Here is an 18,358-nt window from a genome sequence, read left to right on the forward strand (position 1 = left end):
CCAGCCTGGTCTACAGAGTGAGTTCCAGGACAGCCAGGGCTACACAGAGAGACCCTGTCTTGAAAAAAAAAAAAGATATCTGATCATTCGTTCTCTCCTTCTCTCCTTGTGCCCTGGGGAATGTGAGAGGTGAAAAACTGGAGAGAGGGGCTTTCATGTCATGTCACACAAGGCTGCATAGTTCTTAGATGGCTTGGCCACAGGAGGGGTGACATCATTTCTTGTTGTAATTGTTGCTCTTCAGCTGTGTTTCCCTACCACCTCTTGCCTTGAGGGCATGGTGGATGTGTCCTCCTGCATGTGTGGCCTAGTCAGGGACAGATGCTCAAAAAGAAAAAAAGAAAGAATGAGCAGTCACAGTCACGAAGGTTGAGGTCACGGCCTGCTCCTGGGGCACAGGTTGTTTACCTTCCTGCCTTGTCTGAATCCAAAGATACTGAATCTAAAGATACCAACTATACGAGCAACAATGGCCTCAGCTATTTTGAGCTTACCAGTAGTTTTAGGTGACATTGCAAAACCAGGCTCTGTCTAGTCCTGGCTGTGCTTTGGGGCAAACAATTGTGATCTCCATGTGTAAGGGTATCACTGTTGTGTCTTGAGGAACCAGCGGGAATTCAAGTGTGCTTGGAGGAAGAGGGGGGAAGTTCTACTTACGGGGTGCTAACACTGAGTGAAAGCAGCTAACGTTTACCTAGCAGTTACCTGGTCTAAGCATGGTTTCAAGCATCTGCCACGCAGTGTTTGCAGGGCCCACGAAGCAGATTCTGTTAGTTCCTTACTAATGGATGAAGAAACTGGGGCATGGAGAGGTTATGCAACCGGCTCAAGGCCACACAGCTAGAGAATGGTTTTAGCCAGGGTATGAACCCTGTTTCTAACCTTTACCCCATAGTATCTGTGCACTGGCCCAGCTTCTCTGTCAGCTTCTATAGGCAGATACCCACTTAGGGCCTGTGGTTATGGGTCTCTGCTCTTAAAAACCTTTAAAAAATGTCCTTTTTGGCTGTCTGGATCTTACACAAAAGGCCTGGTGTGCAGCAAACAAGAAAAGAAGAAAGAGGACATCGGTTGTTATCTAATGTCCTGGAGGGGGTGGAAGGTCTAGGGGGAGTGAAGTGGCAGGGCCAGTTGGAGGGAAGGCACACAGCCGAGGCTGGCACGAGCAGGATGCCATACTTACGACAGCACGCGGAGCTCTTCACAGTATCCGGCTTGCGAGTTAGGTGCTTACTGAGTGCTTGACTCTTAGGAGTCTTGTGTCTGTTTCTTGGTCTGCCATTAGCTGGCTGGCTGAGCTTGGGAGGGTCATCTCCGCCATGGAGGCCAGCCTCTCCTTTGGCAGTTACACTTCCTTCAGTGGTTCCTGGCTTTTGTTTCTCTTGTATTCCCACTCACCCCATTTGCAATGGGAACATTTTCAATGGAAGATGCATTCCCAGAGAGGTTTTGGTTGGAGGGACAGTCACCCTGGTTTTTAGTGATTGTGGTGCCCTTTGAGTTTCTGCAGTGCTGAGAGGGGCTTCATGAGAATGTGGGTACTCTCCTTTCATGCCCAGCTGGAAGCATTGCCTTGGCAGGGGCACCACAAGGCTCTTGGCCCGTCACTGGACTCTTGCAGGGAATGGACAGTGGGTTCATTTTCTCATGTGTTAGAATGTCCTTACCTCTCTGACCCTGGATGATGAAGGCATGCATTACTGTCGTGATTGACAATTGGGCTTCCTCGAGGCTAAACTCAACTTGCTGTGTACCCAGGAAGCGGGCAGTGGTTTCTGACCTTGGCCTGTCTTTAGCTTTTGAAGGAATGTAGAATTTGGTCCAGCAGCCACCCACATCCTCCAGGGCCTGTGTGTGTTCACTGTCTGCTTCATCCAGGCATCAGTTCCCAGGATACAGGCCTCATGCAGCCGAGATCAAGCGTCTCATCCTGTTTTTCCATCTGACGTAAGCCGAGGAGGCTCTTCTGGCTGCATACTGAATGGGGCTGCCATGAGGGCCCTGGTAGCTCTGAGCCTGGCACTGTAGTTACAAGGGGCCCTGGAGCTGGAAGGCTGTTTCCTTTAACCAGTCCCAGGGTCCACCCAGGAGCTAAGGAGGGTGGTGCCTCCACTGGGTCCCCAGCTGTGCTTGTCTGAGCCACTTTTGATCAGCAAATGGGAACAAGATGTCAGAGGGATCAGAAATCATCTTCATGTGGTTGTTGGGCAGCATCATTTATCTTCTGCTCCTCCATTTTAAAATACTTTTATTTATTCATTTACTGTGTGTGTGTGTGTGTGTGTGTGTGTGTGTGTGTGTGTGTGTGTGTGTGGCATGTGTGTGTGCATGAGGGTGTGTGTATGGTGTGATGTGTGCATGTGTCTGTGTGTATGCATGTGTGTGTGAGATCTTAGGTAGATATGTTTCTATTTATAGTTGACAGGAGCTGGGCCGGGCAGGGGTTGAAGATGCTCAGGGATGTGGGTCCATTCCTGATGTGGTGGTCTGGGAGCCACCTTGTGACAGCACATGTTGGTTGTAGACTGCTTCTCATGTGGACTTGTTCTTTTGCAGATAACATCATGTTTTGTTACTTAGAGGGATGGGCTAGCTGACTCTTTCTGACCTAAGACAGGATGTACATGTGAGAAAAGTAGGCCAGGGGAGGGCACATTTGGGGAACTAGGCAGACTTACAGTGTGGCAGCCAATGGTTGGTAGGTTCCCTGTTTTCGTCCCTTGCCAACTTGTTTGTGAACAGAGACATATCCATTCCTCATTAGGCTCCTGTTACCGTCTGATGTCTTCTTTTCATATGTCTGAGGGGTCTATGGACTGGCCCTGGCGTCCTCCACAACTTTGGACTCATGGGCACTTGGAGCTTTTGGCTGGGCACAGAGAGAGGCTGTCCCAGATTGGATCTTCAGGATGACTATCTGAAGGCTGAATTGACTTATTGGCCACACAGTGATTTTTTTTTCTCTTTAAGTCATTGTCTCAGGTTCATAACAGACTAAATGCTTAGAATTTCATCTTCCATAATCACAGTCAACAATCAACCTTCAAAGCCACCTCAACCTTGCCCCCTTTTTCCCCCTAAAGGATCAATCGGGATTCCTAGAATAAATCAACTGTTGCTGGTTAAACAACCACTGCTTAAGGAAGAAGAAGAAGAGGGAGACCCAAACCCTGGACTGTTTATAAATGGAGGGCACTGCAGGGGTTGTTCTGGAGCTATGGTGGTTGTCAGTTTGGTCAACAAGCAACATCTGCATTTATTTTCCACCTCTACCAACAATGGCCGATTTGCTTCTGTTTAGTTCTGAGTAACGTTTCATTTCCTGACTTTATAGGTTGCTATAAAATCCATCCGTAAGGACAAAATTAAGGACGAGCTAGACATGGTTCACATCAGACGAGAGATTGAGATCATGTCATCCCTCAACCATCCTCATATCATCAGTATTTATGAAGGTCAGTGACTCTCTTTCCCCTACTTCTGTATTAGTTACCGCTTCACATACTGCAGCGGCCTTGCCAAGACTTTGAGGTAATTGCCCTTCTGGGTAGGAGCCAAATATTTTGCTTCATGATATAAAAATAGCCAAGCGTTATCTCCTATCTGGTTACATTGAATGCAACCAGATACACATAGGGCAGCTCATCTGAGTCATAAAACATCTCTGGCTGCCACCATCTTCCCTCTTGGCTTTGGCTGTTGCTAAGTAACCTGTCTTACTGAAAGCCAGTAGTGCAGAAAGACAGGTTTCTTATATATAAAAAAAGGCTGCTTGCTGGGTGACCAGTAACTGTGGGTACATTACCAGCCTTGGCCCTCAAACCTGATGGCCACACTGGGGCGAACAGGTCCTTCAGGTGAGTCTCTTTGAATTGGAAGCAAACACAGACAGGTTTCCCAAACGGAGCCCAGCTTCTAGCTGGTGTTTATAAAGCGTGGGGCAGGGCAAGGCTTGTAAAAGTGCTGACGCTTCATTTTCACTTTGGACCTCTACAGGCAGAAGTAGGATGTCTTAAGTCTCTCACAGCGATAACTCTTCATATTCTGTAAAAACATTACATAAGCTGTGACTGTCTGTTACAGCAGAGATTGAGATCCAGGTATCGCTCACAGTTTGACAAATACTTCTTAACCTTTTTTTTTTTTAAAAAAAAAAATCTAATTTCTCTCTCTCTATATATGTGGTTTTTATTCAGGGTTAAATCATACTGCTCAGGCTCTTTTGCTAGCATTTCTCATTTTATACCATGTATATCCGTGTCAATAAAGACTTCCCATAAAGACACTTTATGAGGCTTTATATAATATTTCATTTACTAGGGGCATACCATAATTTATTGAGTCTTTTTTTAAGAAAGATTTATTTACTTATTTCATTTCATGTATGTGAGTACACTGTTGCTGTCTTCAGACACACCAGGAGAGGGCATCGGATCCCCATTTCAGATGTTTGTGAGCCACCATGTGGTTGCTGGGAATCGAACTCAGGACCTCTGGAAGAACACTCAGCTCTTAACCGCTGAGCCATATCTCTAGCACCAAGAGTCTAGCTTTTTTTTTTTTTTTTTTTGCCAAACATTACTGTTATTCCAGATTTCTGATTGATTGTTATAAACAAGGCTTTATTGACCTCCAGTTATATATTCATTTCTGATTATTTTCTTATGAAAAAGTACTGCTTTTAAACTTACTGTGTTCAAATATTTCCCTAATATATATATAAATATATGTGAATAAGGTTATATACATTTAAAATATGTTGATACATTAATGTAAATATATTATTATTAGTTTATTGGGGGATTGAGAAAGGGTCTCACTTGTCTGGAACTCACAGAAATCCTCCTATCTACCTCCTGAGGGCTGGGATTAAAGGAGTGTGCCATCTCCCTGACCTCCCCAGAACATTTTTAAATATATGGTTAAGTCAGGAAAATGAACTTCTTTTAAAAATGAACTTTCTTTTCATTTCCAATCCATAAAAATGTATCAGGTAAAGGAAATAAGATGGCAGCCCTAGATTTTTTTAAATTTATTTTTATTATTATCATTTTTTAAACATTGGCAATACCTTTTCTGCTTTTTCAATCTTTTTTGGATATCCTTCGAGATGGGGTTTAAAACTTTTTTATTTTAATTTTTAATTACATGACTCTTATTTGTGTGGTATACGCCTGGGATTGCAGTGCCCATGGAGGCCACATTAGGGCATCAGATCCCCTGGGGCTGGAGTTCCAGGTGATTGTGAACCACTGAAGTGGGTGCTGGAGTCAGAGTTGGGTCCTGTGCAAGAACAGTATACCTAACAGATGCTGAGCCATCTCTACTGCCTGAGGATGGCCTTTTTTAAAGGGAAGTTTTTACTTGTTCAGTCACACACACCTCTTGTAGTGGCCTTTGAAGTGCTGTGACTGGGTCAGCAGCCTCAACATCATGTAGAGATGAGTAGAGACGAGTGTCAGGACCTTATCTGGGACCACAGAATGGAACACACTAGAGGTAGGGCCAGGCAGTCTACAGGCTCAGCAAGCTTGGGACCATCGACTTCTCTTTGAATCACTTCCCCCTGCCCCCCGCACTGCAAATCCGTGAGCTGGGCAGGTCAAGCATTCCCATTGTGTAGATGTGGACACTGAGACCCTGGAAGGGTAATAAGGACATGTTGGGTGCACTAGTTTGCTATCATAATGCAGCCCCTCAGGCTGGTGGTTTCGAAAAGGAAAATTCCTGTTTTCTTTAGTTCTCAAGACTGGAAGTTGAAGATCAAGCTGATAACAGTGAGGCTCCTTCAGAGGAGCTTCTCCCTTGGGCATGTAGAAAGCCACCTTCTTTCTCACCTCGTCTTCAAAGAGGCTTCCCTATATCCTGTGCAAGTGCCATCTTTCTGGCCAAGCTGGAATAGGGCCCATGCCAATGGCCTCATTCAAACTTAATTATCTCTGGCAGGACATTTAGATAGAGCCACGTTTTGATGTACAGAGCACCTTAGGACTTCAACATGAGTTTTGAGCAGGAGACACAGTCTAGCCAGTCATGCAGCTAGCTGGTGGCCCTGACACTGGGCCCTCTGACTGTATTTCTTTCCTTTGGTAGTGTCTTCACCCTGCTGTCTCTGTAGCCACTTCAACTGGCCTTTTTTTTTTCCTGACCTTGCTACCTGTTCAGGCCTGAAGTTTGGCAGAGGAGGGTAATGGCAGCTGGGGGCGGAGGTGAGGGATTGCACGTCTGGGTGATTGTGTGCCAGTCTTCTGCCACACACAGACCGAGAGGTGTCTTTTCTGGAAACTGAAGGACGACAGGCCAACCACGAGCCTGTGCTGAGTGTGGACATGTGTTCATTTGCTTAGTGGATTGCCTAAGTGGTCATTTGGGCATTAGCCAAGTGAATTGGCGCTAGAAAAATGCTTTATAGTTTCTTCTTCAATAAGGGCCTTTAGAATCACCCCATGCACACATCTGCATGTGCATGTGTTTGTGTGCATGTATCTATATCAATGTGTACATGCACACAGACAAGTGCACATAGAGACCCACCAACGCCACTGGCTTCAGCATGATAAAACAATTCTGTGCCTAGCCCTGTTTAGTGAACTTTGGGTTCTCCCAAGGGAAGGGACAGCTTGTTTGGCACTAATGGTTATATTAGCATTGTAGTCCCAGAGGAAAATGGCATGCTTTAGTACCCATTGTACCCCGTCTCCCTTAAAATACAAAAGCAAAGGATGCAACCTCCACTCTTTCTAAGAGGTGACATGTAAGAAAGGGAGACGGGAAAGAGGTAAGGTGAACAAGTGAATTTTGACCACCTGACTTCCTATCTGGCTGGCTTGAGCTGAGTGAATTTTGACCACCTGATTTTGCATGGAGTAGAGTCTAAGCCCTTGGGGCAACTGGGCTTTGCAGGCAAAGGGAATGCAAGTGGGCATGTCTAACAACATTTCTGCCCATAATCTTGAGAGGAAGCTTGTGGCCCACCCCTGTGGGCTTACAGTCCAGATGGTTTCTAAGGTGTTTACTCTCGGGCCCACGAAATGGTAACCCCAGTGAGTCAGCTCTGCTATTAGCCAGATCTTAAACTTAATTCCTTTCAAGCATGTCTTTCTGAACCTCCGGGGTGAACTGTCCTGTTGACCTTCCAGTGAGGGTGACTTAGCCTCAAATTTGTCAACTGTGTGTAGATACAAACCATCTCCAGCTTCTATTGCTAAGTCAATAAGGGAAGAGGTGTGTGTTTTCTAGTGTGGGATGCTGGGGTAACCTAATCTCAGAGAAATCTCAGACAGCATCTCAGGGTGGACCCCTGGTTCCCAGTAAGAGGAATTCCATTCCCTCAGCAGGAGGCAATTGACAATACGGAAAAACAGCAGAAAAGGGAAGCACAGGAATTTTCAACTTGGTCGCTTAGAATGCAAGAGATAAAAACGGATTTTGTCTGTGGTTCTGATTTCAGGGCTGAGTTCAGACATCAAAGGCGGCTTGTCTCACCCCCACTTCCCCTTTGAAAGCCTAGGAAACCCTGTCCGAAAACCCTCTGGGGACTAATATCTTTACTGCACAGCACAAGGCTTGGGAATCCAGCCTCCCATCTGGTAGTAGTACCACATTTGAAAGCAAACAGGTGGGGCGTGGGGGCATGCAGCCTGGGTCTTCTCATGTGTGCCCTTGGCTTGGGGTTCTGGAAGTCTCTCTTCCTGGCCATGACTGATTGCATCACTTTACTGGCTCTTTGCATTTCAGTGTGCTGGAGAAGGATGACCTTTATTCCTTTTATCTTGGCTTCCTGCAACACACAGAAAGGCTTATTTTGGTATTCATTACCTACCATAGATCTGTCTGTCTGTCTGTCTGTCTGTCTGTCTATCTATCTATCTATCTATCTATCTATCTATCTATCTATCTATCTATCTATTTTTGGTTTTTCAAAAGAGGGTCTCTCTGCGTAGCCCTGGATGTCTTAGATCTCTTTGTAGACCAGGCTGGCCTTGAACTCATATAGATTTACCTGCTTCTGCCTCCCTAGTGCTGGGATTAATGGCGTGTGCCACCACTGCCTACCTGAACATTCTCTTAATTAAGAGTGTTTATAAATTGATCATTAAACTTAAAACAAGAAGGAATGAAGTAGTTAAACTTCTCTTTTGATAAACATGCCAATCTTCTGCCCTATGCCAGCTCTTCTGGGGAAGATGTAGGAGCCTCCATTCTCATTCTCATCTAGTCTCTGCGTTCCTGCCATAAGGCACTTCAGTTACGGCAGTTACGGTCTATCTGAAGTTACGGTCAGTGTAGGATTACACGTGCAAAGGGACAGAATTGCTAGGCATGTGTTGGAGTCTGCTTAGTAAATGCTAGAGAATTGCTTTTTATGTTATTGTATGTGTAGCTTGTATGTGTGTTAGGTTTGCATTTGTGTAGGAGTATGTGTGTGTGCACGTGTGTGAGCGTGTATGTGTATGTGTGTATCCTAGGTTGGTGTTGCCCTTGATTGCTTTCTACCTTATATATTGAGGTGTGGGGGGTGGTTCTGTCATTCAAACTCAGAACTCCCTGAATGAGCTTATTTCTATCTCTTGTATGCTGGGATTACAGGCACGACCCATGCCCACTTGGCTTTCTCATGGGTTTTGGGGACTCAGACTTCAGTCTTCACGTTTATATGGCAAGCACTTTATCGGCTGAGCTGTCTCTTCGTCTGGTTATTACAGCTATGCTGGCTAGGGAAGGTTGGATAGAAACTTACTGGGGCGGGCGGGCGGGCGGTGGGCTGATGAGGCCGCACTACCCCAGGTCCATGACTCCTCATGTTAGGTGCACGTGTATACTCCCATGGCAGTTTGTGACTCTAATGTCTGCACCTCAACCCTAAGGCTTCTGATTGATCAGGTTGAGAAACATGGAGTGACCTCTGAAACCAAAAGGATGATAAGCATTGCTCTTGAAAGCAGTCTTGGTATAATCATCTGTCATCAAAGAGCCAGTGAACCTATTCTGGCCGCAGTCACCAAAGAGCAGTGAGTGATACCTTTATTCTTTACTGGGTTGACTTCGTAAGCCATGTGGATGCCATCCTCCCCAGGGACCTCAGAGCACCATGAAACCGTTTGCTGAGCTTGGCAAAGCGGTGCTGTGTGCTTCTACTTACTCTTTTGAACCTATGGCACCGAATTGTGGGTATTGATTTATTGTGCTCCTCTGCTGCCAGCCCTGTGAGTTCTAAGTGAAGTACTTGCAACTTGGGCCCGACTGCATGGCCCGTCTCTGTTCACCCCCAGCCCCCAGGCTCGCCTACTCTAACTATAGGAATGAGCTTCTCAGCTGTATGTCAGCTCAACCACATTTTAAATGTTTCCTGTGAAATTAGCTCCTTGACCTTCAAGTGTATTATTTTCATTTGATTACATCCAAGCCATTTTTTTTCTAGAGGCCGGAGATTAGAAATAAAACAAACAAAAAACAAATGTTTCTCCCTGATTGTCTTGCCTCACCCTCCTGAATTTCCTGCAATTCAATATTTCCTAGTGCTTTAAATAATGCCACTTACACTTGAAGATGAGGTTTTCTTTCTTCTTCTTTTTTTTTTTTTTTGAGAATAAATGAAACTATATTGTGTTTAATACAGAGCCTTTTAAGATGAACTGGGGTCATTTAAGCATTTGCTTATACCATCAAGAACATGCATTTAAGAGGGAAGGCTCATGAACCCCCAAGAGTGGCCTTATATGTGACTGCCTGAAGGAGGGCTGGGGACCTATAACTTCTACCCTGCAGATGTCTGGGCTTTTATGATTGGAGGATTTATGCTTCTCTCCAGTACCTCCATGAATTCCGACAGAGAGCCTATGCTCTAACTGTTTTGTGTGTGCATTTGTGTGTGTATGTGTGTGTGTGTGTGTGTGTGTGTGTGTGCGTGTGTGTGTGTGCATGTTTTGTGGTATAAATCTCACTGAACTCTAACACTGATGGCTAACTGGCAACCAGGGACTGGCAACGGGGTCCTGGTTAAAAGAACTGGGCTTAGAGATAGAGAGACGGCTCAGTGGTTAAGAACATTTCCCACTCTTGCCAAGGACCTGAGTTTGGTTACCAGCACCTCCACGGAGTAGCTCATAATCTTCTATAACTCCAACTCCAGGGGGTGCTCCTTTCATTAAGTACCACACTCACGAGCTCATAGCCACACAGAGACACACACACATACATGTATCCTATAATAAAAATGTTTAATAAGAGAGAGATGGAGGGAGAGAGAGAACTGAAGTTAACTTTGTAGGGAGCCACAGGAGTCTGATGTTTATACAAGTGAACTCACTCCTTGCATCACTGCCCTCTCACCTCCTGTCTTTGTATGTCCATCTGTCTGTATGTCTATTTCTGTTTGTCTATCTGTCTCTGTTTGTCTGTCTACCTGTATCTGCCTCTGTATGTATCTGTCTGTCTGTCTGTCTGTCACACACACACACACACACACACACACACACACACACACACACCAGTGCAGATATGTGCACGTGTGGGCAGGTTCCACTTATGCAGATCTGTAACTCTGGCTCTTACCCACGCTCATCTTAACTTCTTACACCACGAAGCTTCCTGCCCGTGATGGCTATTGTGTGATGTCTTTACAATGAGGCTGAAATTGAGAGTGGCAAGCTCTGCAGAATGGCTCAGCCCTGCACAGGGGATCACTCATCAGCTACACCGGAGGGAGCCACTAATGTGGCTTTTCCTTTGGCCAGGTAGCTGGGGTGAGCCAAGCCCCCCAGCTAAGCTTCCTGTTGAGCGTTGTGGAAGAGGAGCCAAGGCTGTCTGTGTCCCTGTCACTGCTGGGTCAGCATGCTTGTTTAAGAACTGTCAGTCTGGGGCCTTTCCTTCTCCTTGGGGTGGTTGTGAGCCTTCAGATCAGTTAGCAGGGATAATGACTGAAACTCATAGTCTCATAGTGACTCATATGCACTCCCCAACCCAGCCTAGCCCACCCCAGCTTTTCTTTCTTTCTTTAGTGTGTGTGTGTGTATGTGTGTGTGTGTGTGTGTGCTGAGTTTGTGGTGGTACCTATGAAGCCTGATCCACCTTAGAGTCCTGAGGATGCCTTCCTCCCCAGGTAGGGTTTAGGGAGCTAAAGTCCAGTGGCTAGTCCAGGCTGGTGTCCTGGAGACCCCTCTTCTATCTTAGCCTTCTCATTTGCCCTCCTAGAGTTTGGCATTGTCCCTCTCCCCAGTATTTATAACTCTACATAAGGGAAAAAAATTTTAGTGAGCCCACTGCATCTTCTTTTCCCCAGACAGAGCCCCTACCTTGTTTTATTTTCTAGGTTTTTTTTTTTTGTTTTGTTTTGTTTTGTTTTGTTTTGTTCTGTTTTATCCTCGGTCTCCTGAGAATCAGGATTACAGGCATACACCATGTGAAGTCTACCTTGGGGCTGGGTGGGTGGCCAGGCTGGGTACGGTCCTCTTTAAGCATTCCAGCCAACATCTCTCATGTTGGTGTATTGTAAGACAAGTGTGAGCCAAAAAGCCTTCCATTGTCCAAATTGGGAAGTGCCTGCCTGTGATTCAGCTCTGACCACCCCATTGACAATGGGAGCTATTAGTCTAGCTGTATTTTCTCACCCTTACTGTGGGGAGCTTGCAGACATCAGAGGACTATTTTGTAAAGCCATGGGCCCCTGAGGTATTTGCAATTTAGTTCTTGGGACTATACTTTTGAAGAATTAATCCTGTACTGACTCAGTGACTAATTAGGTGGCCGCCGACTCTTTCAAGAAAAGATTCTCGTGTTTCTGAAATGAAAAGCAGGCTGGGGGTTCCTGTGAGAATCTTTCGTCTTTAATAAAAGTGAGTCCCCCTGGGAGTGAAAAGGTGCTTCTGGCAGTTTGAAGACATCAATAAAAATACTTGCTGTCTGGTGTGAGTGGAGGTACCCTGGACAGATAGAATCCAATCCACGCAGAGAACTCCGGCCAGTCCCCTCCTAAGCCCTTGCCTAAAATTTTTTGCTTAAAACCAACAAACTAGTCTTCCTCCCTTGAGAGGCCATTTGATCCAGAAAGCTACCCTCCATTTCCATAGGAAGAAATTTTCCATTTTCCAGAACCATCTGCCTCTACCTGGAACATCCTGTAAATTGATCCCCACTTTACTGTCCTGCTAAGGGGCCTGGTGTATTTGTCTCAGAAATGGCCTGTGGATGGTTAAAAATCCCAGGATGCCCTCCTCCTGAGTGTTTCTCCCAGGCCAGAGTTTTTATGTTATGCACGTTCTCAAGCTATATAAGCTGTGTTATTAGCCTTGGGGGCAGCAGAGGGGAATCGTTAGGAGCTTTGTAATGAGTGTGGTTGTGAAAGCCAGCCGATCAGAAGTCAGGAGTGAACTGTCAGAACAAGCGTCTGATAAAATTCAGGTTTAATGTGGAGATGCAGCTGTTGCTATAGCAACCAGTCCTCCACTCTCTCTCTCCCTTGAAATAGAAAATAAACAGAAAGCGAGAAAAGTAATCCAAGTTGGTTTCTGGGAAGTAGCAAAACGCTGATGGAAGAAAGGGGACTTGCCTGGATGTTCTGTGGTATGCCAGGACAATAGCAGTAGTATCCAATTAAAGCAAAACCCTATCATTCAGATTTATATCCCTGGCCCTTCCCCCCTTGTCCTCTGGATGCTAAGAGTCTGAGCCATGCATTTCCACTCATAGTTTATTTGCTAAGCTCATTCATTTCCAAGTAGGACATGACTTCTTGAAGGCATTGTTTGATCAGCTTTAACACACAGCAGAATTCGCAGAGAGTTCATAGACTGATAAAGGGTGCTCAGGAGAACCTGAGAATTAGACTCCATCAAGAAGAAATTTTGCTAAACATAGTGCATGAAGGATGAGTGGAGGTGGGGGGAATGAATGAATGGAGGTGGGGGGAATGAATGAATGGTGGTGGGTAGGGAGGAGGAGTCATAGTAAAACCATGCCTAGTTTTTTTCAGTCACACAAATTTGGATTCAAAGTCTTATTGGGTATCAGTCCAACAACAATGTGTATAGACATGCAACAAAAGCAAAAGATGTGTGATGCAAGAATGTTCCTAGTTAATCTGGAGAGATAGCCCAATAAGTAATTGTACTTGTTCTTGCAGGAGACCTAGGTTCAGTTCCCAGCACACACATGGTGGCTCATAACCAACCATAACTCCAGTTCCAGGGGAGCCAATACCCTCTCCTCAGCCCTGAGGGCACCAAGCATAAACCTGGTGAATGTACATACATGTAGGCAAAATACTCATGCACATAAAAATGGAATCAGTAAACATGACAGCAATAATAGTAAATGTTCCCAGAAACTCTGCTCATAGGGCTCTTCAGCTGGAAACGCCTCAATGTTCATCTGAGGTAGAATGAATGAATAAGCCCGCACAACACCCCTGTATGATAAAGAGTTCATAGCATGAACAAAAACTCATCAATGATACAGAACACTGTGAATATTCTCATCTAGATTATTTGTGGTTATTGAAGCCACACAAAAGAATATGCCCTATATGGTCCATTATTTAAGAACTTCAAAAGAAGCAAAACTCATCCATCTGATTAGCTTATAGTCAACATACTATGGTATTGCTTATTTATAAGCCAGGGGAGGTATTTAGTGGCAAAGAGCTCTGAGTGGGGTGACTGGAGTTGGTAGCGTTGCTTGTTGGTGGGAGTAATGAAGTGGGATAATGTGGACACCGATTGAGCATCCCTGATTCAGAAACCTGAAGTCTGAGATGTTCCAGGATGCTAAATGTTCGGAGCATCAATGTGATAGACCACACATGGAAAATCTCATACCATGAAACTTTGTTTCACGCCTACAGTTATTAAAAATACAGGATTATTGTTTTAACTTTGGATGATGAACAGCATGACAAACAAGGCAAACAAGCAAACACAATGGGTAAAAAGCGCTTACTTCAGCTGACTTGTAATAGTCTGTCATGGTGGGAGCCAGGACAAGCACTCAAGGCAGCATCCTGGAGGCAGAACAGAAGCAGAGGCCATGGAGGAGTGAGCAGCACTAGCTTGCTTTCAGGCTCTCTCTCAGCTACTGTCCTTATACCAGGACTACCTTCCCAGGGGTGGCACCACCCATATTTCTCTATCAATTAACAAGAAATTGCCCCCACAGTCATACCCACAGACATACCCACAGACCAATATGATGGAGGGTCCCTCTCTGGTGTCTCTTGACTTTGTGTCAACTACCCAGCATTAATGCCTTCTTCAGCCTATTTGTTCTAGATGTTCATAAGTGAGTATCCTGTTCAGCCTGCCCCCCCCCCCCGTGTATATCATTATGTAGGTGCAGATATACTAAAATCCATGGAAGCCATACCCTTGGTCCCAAGCTTGTGGTCCCTGTGCTGATTTCACAGGATCACTGTGGCCTGTCAGTGTTGGGTCTGTGTCATGCAGTCACTGGTGAGGAGAGGGAAGGAGAGGTCCCTGGGAAGGGCTGAGTCTTGGGCTGTTTCAGAGGTCCAGGATCCCAGATGCTCCTCTCTGGCCTTCATTCCCTCTTTTCTGTTGTCTCTGCACTGTTAACTCACCTGCCTGGCTGCCCAGGAGCTTCCCCCGGATATTTATCTGCTACCTTACTTCACATTCCATTCACAGCCCTCTTCTTGCTTCTCCCTTTGTGGGACCTGACGGAGGCTGGAGACTGTTGCTTTTCTCGAGGTGTTTCTTCTCCCCAGTCTGTCTTCACTTACTCTCTTTACTGGGTCACCTCTTTGAATTATCCCCAATGCCATCCACGTAGTAGGTGCTTTCTGCACTTCTGTTGCTTTACTGAAACCCAGGCTGGGCAGCCCAGGGTCCTGGCGCTGTGCTTTGGGCTGACTCAACCTGAGCTCAGTTTCTATTCAGGGCCTGCAGTTTCCTGGTAGGCCTGGCAGGCATGTCAAGGGCCACAGTTTTCCTTACCATCTTGGAGCCACCGGGCTTGTGGGTAAAAGTGTCTGGCCAAGGGACACAGGCTTCCATTTTTCAGAAAGGAAACCCTTCCCAAGTGATGGAAAATAAGCTTTTGCTCAGTGACTAATAATATAAACACAGACAAGATTTCTGGGCTTATAAATAACCAGTTGTAAAAAGTGCTCAGAGGGGAACAGCCCATTTTTGTGAGAAGAAAGATCCCAAAGATGCCTACTACTTCTCTGTCAGTGACCTTAATCGTGGGCAAGGAGCCTCAGGACTAGGATGCAGAAGCCAGTCATTCCTTAGTGCTGATTCCCAAGACCTTAACCATCGTGAACACTGGGCTCTGCTGGAAAGAGTTATAGGCGATCCGTGGTTCCTTCCTGTTTGAAGAGCCTGAGTGTCTGGGGTAGCTGTGGCCTGGTACAAAGTACCACACTGGCAAGGAGAGTCTGAGGGCAGTCTTGATGAGAGTCAGGCCGGATGGATGGTAACAGACTGAGCTTTGATCCTGAAGGACAGTTGTGTAGTCTAGCCCAGCCCTGCTTGGGCTCTTTGTAATCATGGTGACTGTTCTGAGCCTTGCTATACCAGGAATTCCTCTCGATAAAATAAAAAGGCTTAAAGGGCCACACCCACATGACAACATTCACACAAAATGCCTCTTAGCACAGGGCTGGCACCTAGTAGGCCCACAGTACTCGGTGCTGTTGTGCAGTAACAACTGGAGGCTTCAGCAGTCTCCCTGACAGGCCATTATGTTCTCCAAATGAAGAAATCTCTTTGGCAGTTAGCTCATCTAATGTGATATTCAAGCATTGGCTATGAACCTGGCCTGCCTTCTATAGAGGGTGCAGATGGTGTCCCATAGCCAGGCCTGGGCACACAGAGAGTTCTGTGGCCCTGCTGATGGCCTAAGGCAACAAGGGAGTAGTCTTTTTAGATACCATTACATGCATCCAGTGTTTCCCGGACTGGATGGAGAGCCCTTCCTCTGGGTGTGAGTAGGGACACGGAAGTGCCCTGGTTTACCTGCAGAACCTGAGAGAAAAGCCTACTGTCCAAAGGCAGTCAAGCCCAGGTGTGAGCATTTTCCAAATATTTCATCTCTTTAGTCACCAGGTCTTTTTTTTTTTTTTTCCCCAGAGTACCTTGCAGGATCTGTGCTCCAGGAAACAGAAGTTTGCAGCTGTTCTGCTTGTCAGGCACTTGGCAGTGGAGTGACAGGGAAGGGTTGGAAACCAGAGAGGATGTGGTGGGGTGACACAGGTGGATGGACCCCGTCAAAGTGTCAGGCTGTGCCAGCAGAGTTGCTTAGTGAAGTACCTGTCACGCTGAGCCCGAGTTGAAGTGAACAGTTGAAAAGGGAGGAGCCAGCCTCTGATGGTCCTGTCTGCAGAGAGGTGTGCCCTTGATAGTCACTGAGTCTCAGTCACCTTTAAGGATACTCCAGAGCCTGGGATGTGAGGTGTTTGTGTGTGTGTGCAAGCGCGCGTGCGCGCTCTCGGCCACACACTGTTTTCTTCCTTCTCCCTACCTAAGGAAGCCAGTCGCTTCCTGAGGGCATGTATATCACTCAGGTTTGCAGCCTGAGCCCTACGTCCCAAGGCCACCTTCCTACTTCCCAGAACTTAAAGTTAATGAAGAGTCCAATCCAGGATGAAATCCTAGTAGGAGCCCAAGAGGCTGGGTACAGAGAGGCCAGCAGACTCCTGAGCAGCCAGCCAATTTTATCTGGCTGTCCCCTTTCCCCTCCCTCTACCTTCCTACTGCCTTCCTCTTTATTTTATCAGAGAGCTGGACTGGCAGGAGCCAAAAAGGAACTGGGGGAGGGTGACCTTCTGGTGGCTAGAGACAAGGTGTGGGAGGGCAGGGAGCCCAGGCCACAGGCAGGTTCCAGTTCAACTCAGTTGCTCATTGAATGCTCCTGTTTGTCTCGGTGCCCACCCTGGGGGGTCCAATAATAATAAGATAAACAATAACAACCAAGGTTATTGAAGGCTGTGCATTCAGGCTTCGTTCTAAGCGTCTACCATCCTGTTATCAATTCGTTCTCCCAACAGTCCTAAGAAACGCTTTCTAATTTCATTCCCATTTTGCCTTTGATGTAACAGAAATACAGAGAAGGTAAGCAACTTCTTAGAGTCATGCAACCAGCAAGGACAGAATGCTAGTTTTTAGCTCTCCCTGCCCCAGCTCCGCATCCAGGCAGAAGAAAATGGATATGTAACCAGGGAATATGTTACGATGAGGCAGGAATGGGCCAGGATGTAAGAGGCTGATGGCATGTGATGTGCAGATAAATATGGTTGAAAGCTCTATCGATGAACACCTGGCCAGGATAGGTAGGGGTGAGTCAGGGAGAGAGCAGGGAGGTGGAGGCAGCACCGTGTGTGTAAATGTGAGAAATGTGAATGGCTGACAGCTCTTTCTGTATTGTTGGACATCAAAGTGGGAGGGATCAGTTGAACCTGATAAGGTAGAATTGGGCAGAAGTTGTTTCCAGGGGCTTCCCTCTGAGTCTTTTTGGAAAGATCTGCTTCCAGACATCTTACCTGATAGCCTAAATTAAGGCTCCGTGGCAGTAGAGTGAGTGGCTGAAGTGGACCAAGCACCTAGAACCTTCTCTCTTCCTTGACTTTTCTCCTCTGACCCTGTGTTGTCCTTGGGTGTCCGTGTGGGACCCCGATTTGATCCTAACTGCTGGAGAACAGAGTTGGCAAGAGGGCCTTGACAAACATCATGGAGGCCGGGTGAGAATGGGCTGGGCTGCAGGCAGGGACACCCAGCGCCAGAGGGCTGCAGGGGTTGGTCCTGACGCCATTCCAGGTTTGGCCCTGGGGCTCCCTGGTCATGCCCAGAGCCAGACTAAGTTGGTTCTGGCCAGCTGTTTAGGACACCTCATCCTTGAGCGGACCTCCCTTGATTTTGGCAAGTAGTAACTGACTGCAGGCTCTGCAAGTCTTACAGCCTCTGTAGGCTGTCCTCTCTGGGCTCTTTTCCGAATGGTAAAATTTCAGATATTCCCTGGGGGTGTGTTGTAAGTTTGAGATGAGCAAAGTGGGTCTAAGATGGGTCCATCAGGTTGTGTGGGATGTGATGAAATACATTAAGGTGTGTATGAAAACTGGCGAGTCCAAGTGAGCAAAGAGATAACAGGATGGGTGCCAGAGAAGCTTTGTCAGTGATACGGTATCCTGTCTGCATCAGATGCTGATGAGCAGTAGCAGCAGCAGTGTGTGTGTGTGTGTGTGTGTGTGTGTGTGTGTGTGTGTGCGCGCATGCATCTTTGGAGTACATGCTGTACATGTGAGCCATGATGGACATAGAGGTCAATGAACAACCTCTGCTGTCAGTCCCCCAGATCCACCTTGTTTCTAACAGTCTCTTATTTGGTGCTGTGTAAGCTAGTCTGG

The 18,358-nt window shown here is 46.4% G+C and overlaps 1 protein-coding gene across 1 annotated transcript in view; it reads left to right on the forward strand.

Annotated features, from left to right (window-relative positions):
• Nuak1 (NUAK family kinase 1) overlaps positions 1-18,358 on the forward strand; it is a 70,993-nt gene that overhangs the window by 28,494 nt on the left and 24,141 nt on the right. Inside the window, exon 2 of the mRNA XM_031348875.1 lies at positions 3,335-3,455. Coding sequence (XP_031204735.1) covers positions 3,335-3,455 — 121 coding nt within the window. The remainder of the gene's footprint in view (positions 1-3,334; positions 3,456-18,358) is intronic.

The sequence above is a fragment of the Mastomys coucha genome, unplaced genomic scaffold (genome assembly GCF_008632895.1).
Source record: "Mastomys coucha isolate ucsf_1 unplaced genomic scaffold, UCSF_Mcou_1 pScaffold4, whole genome shotgun sequence".
In the NCBI taxonomy this organism is placed as follows: Eukaryota; Metazoa; Chordata; class Mammalia; order Rodentia; family Muridae; genus Mastomys; species Mastomys coucha.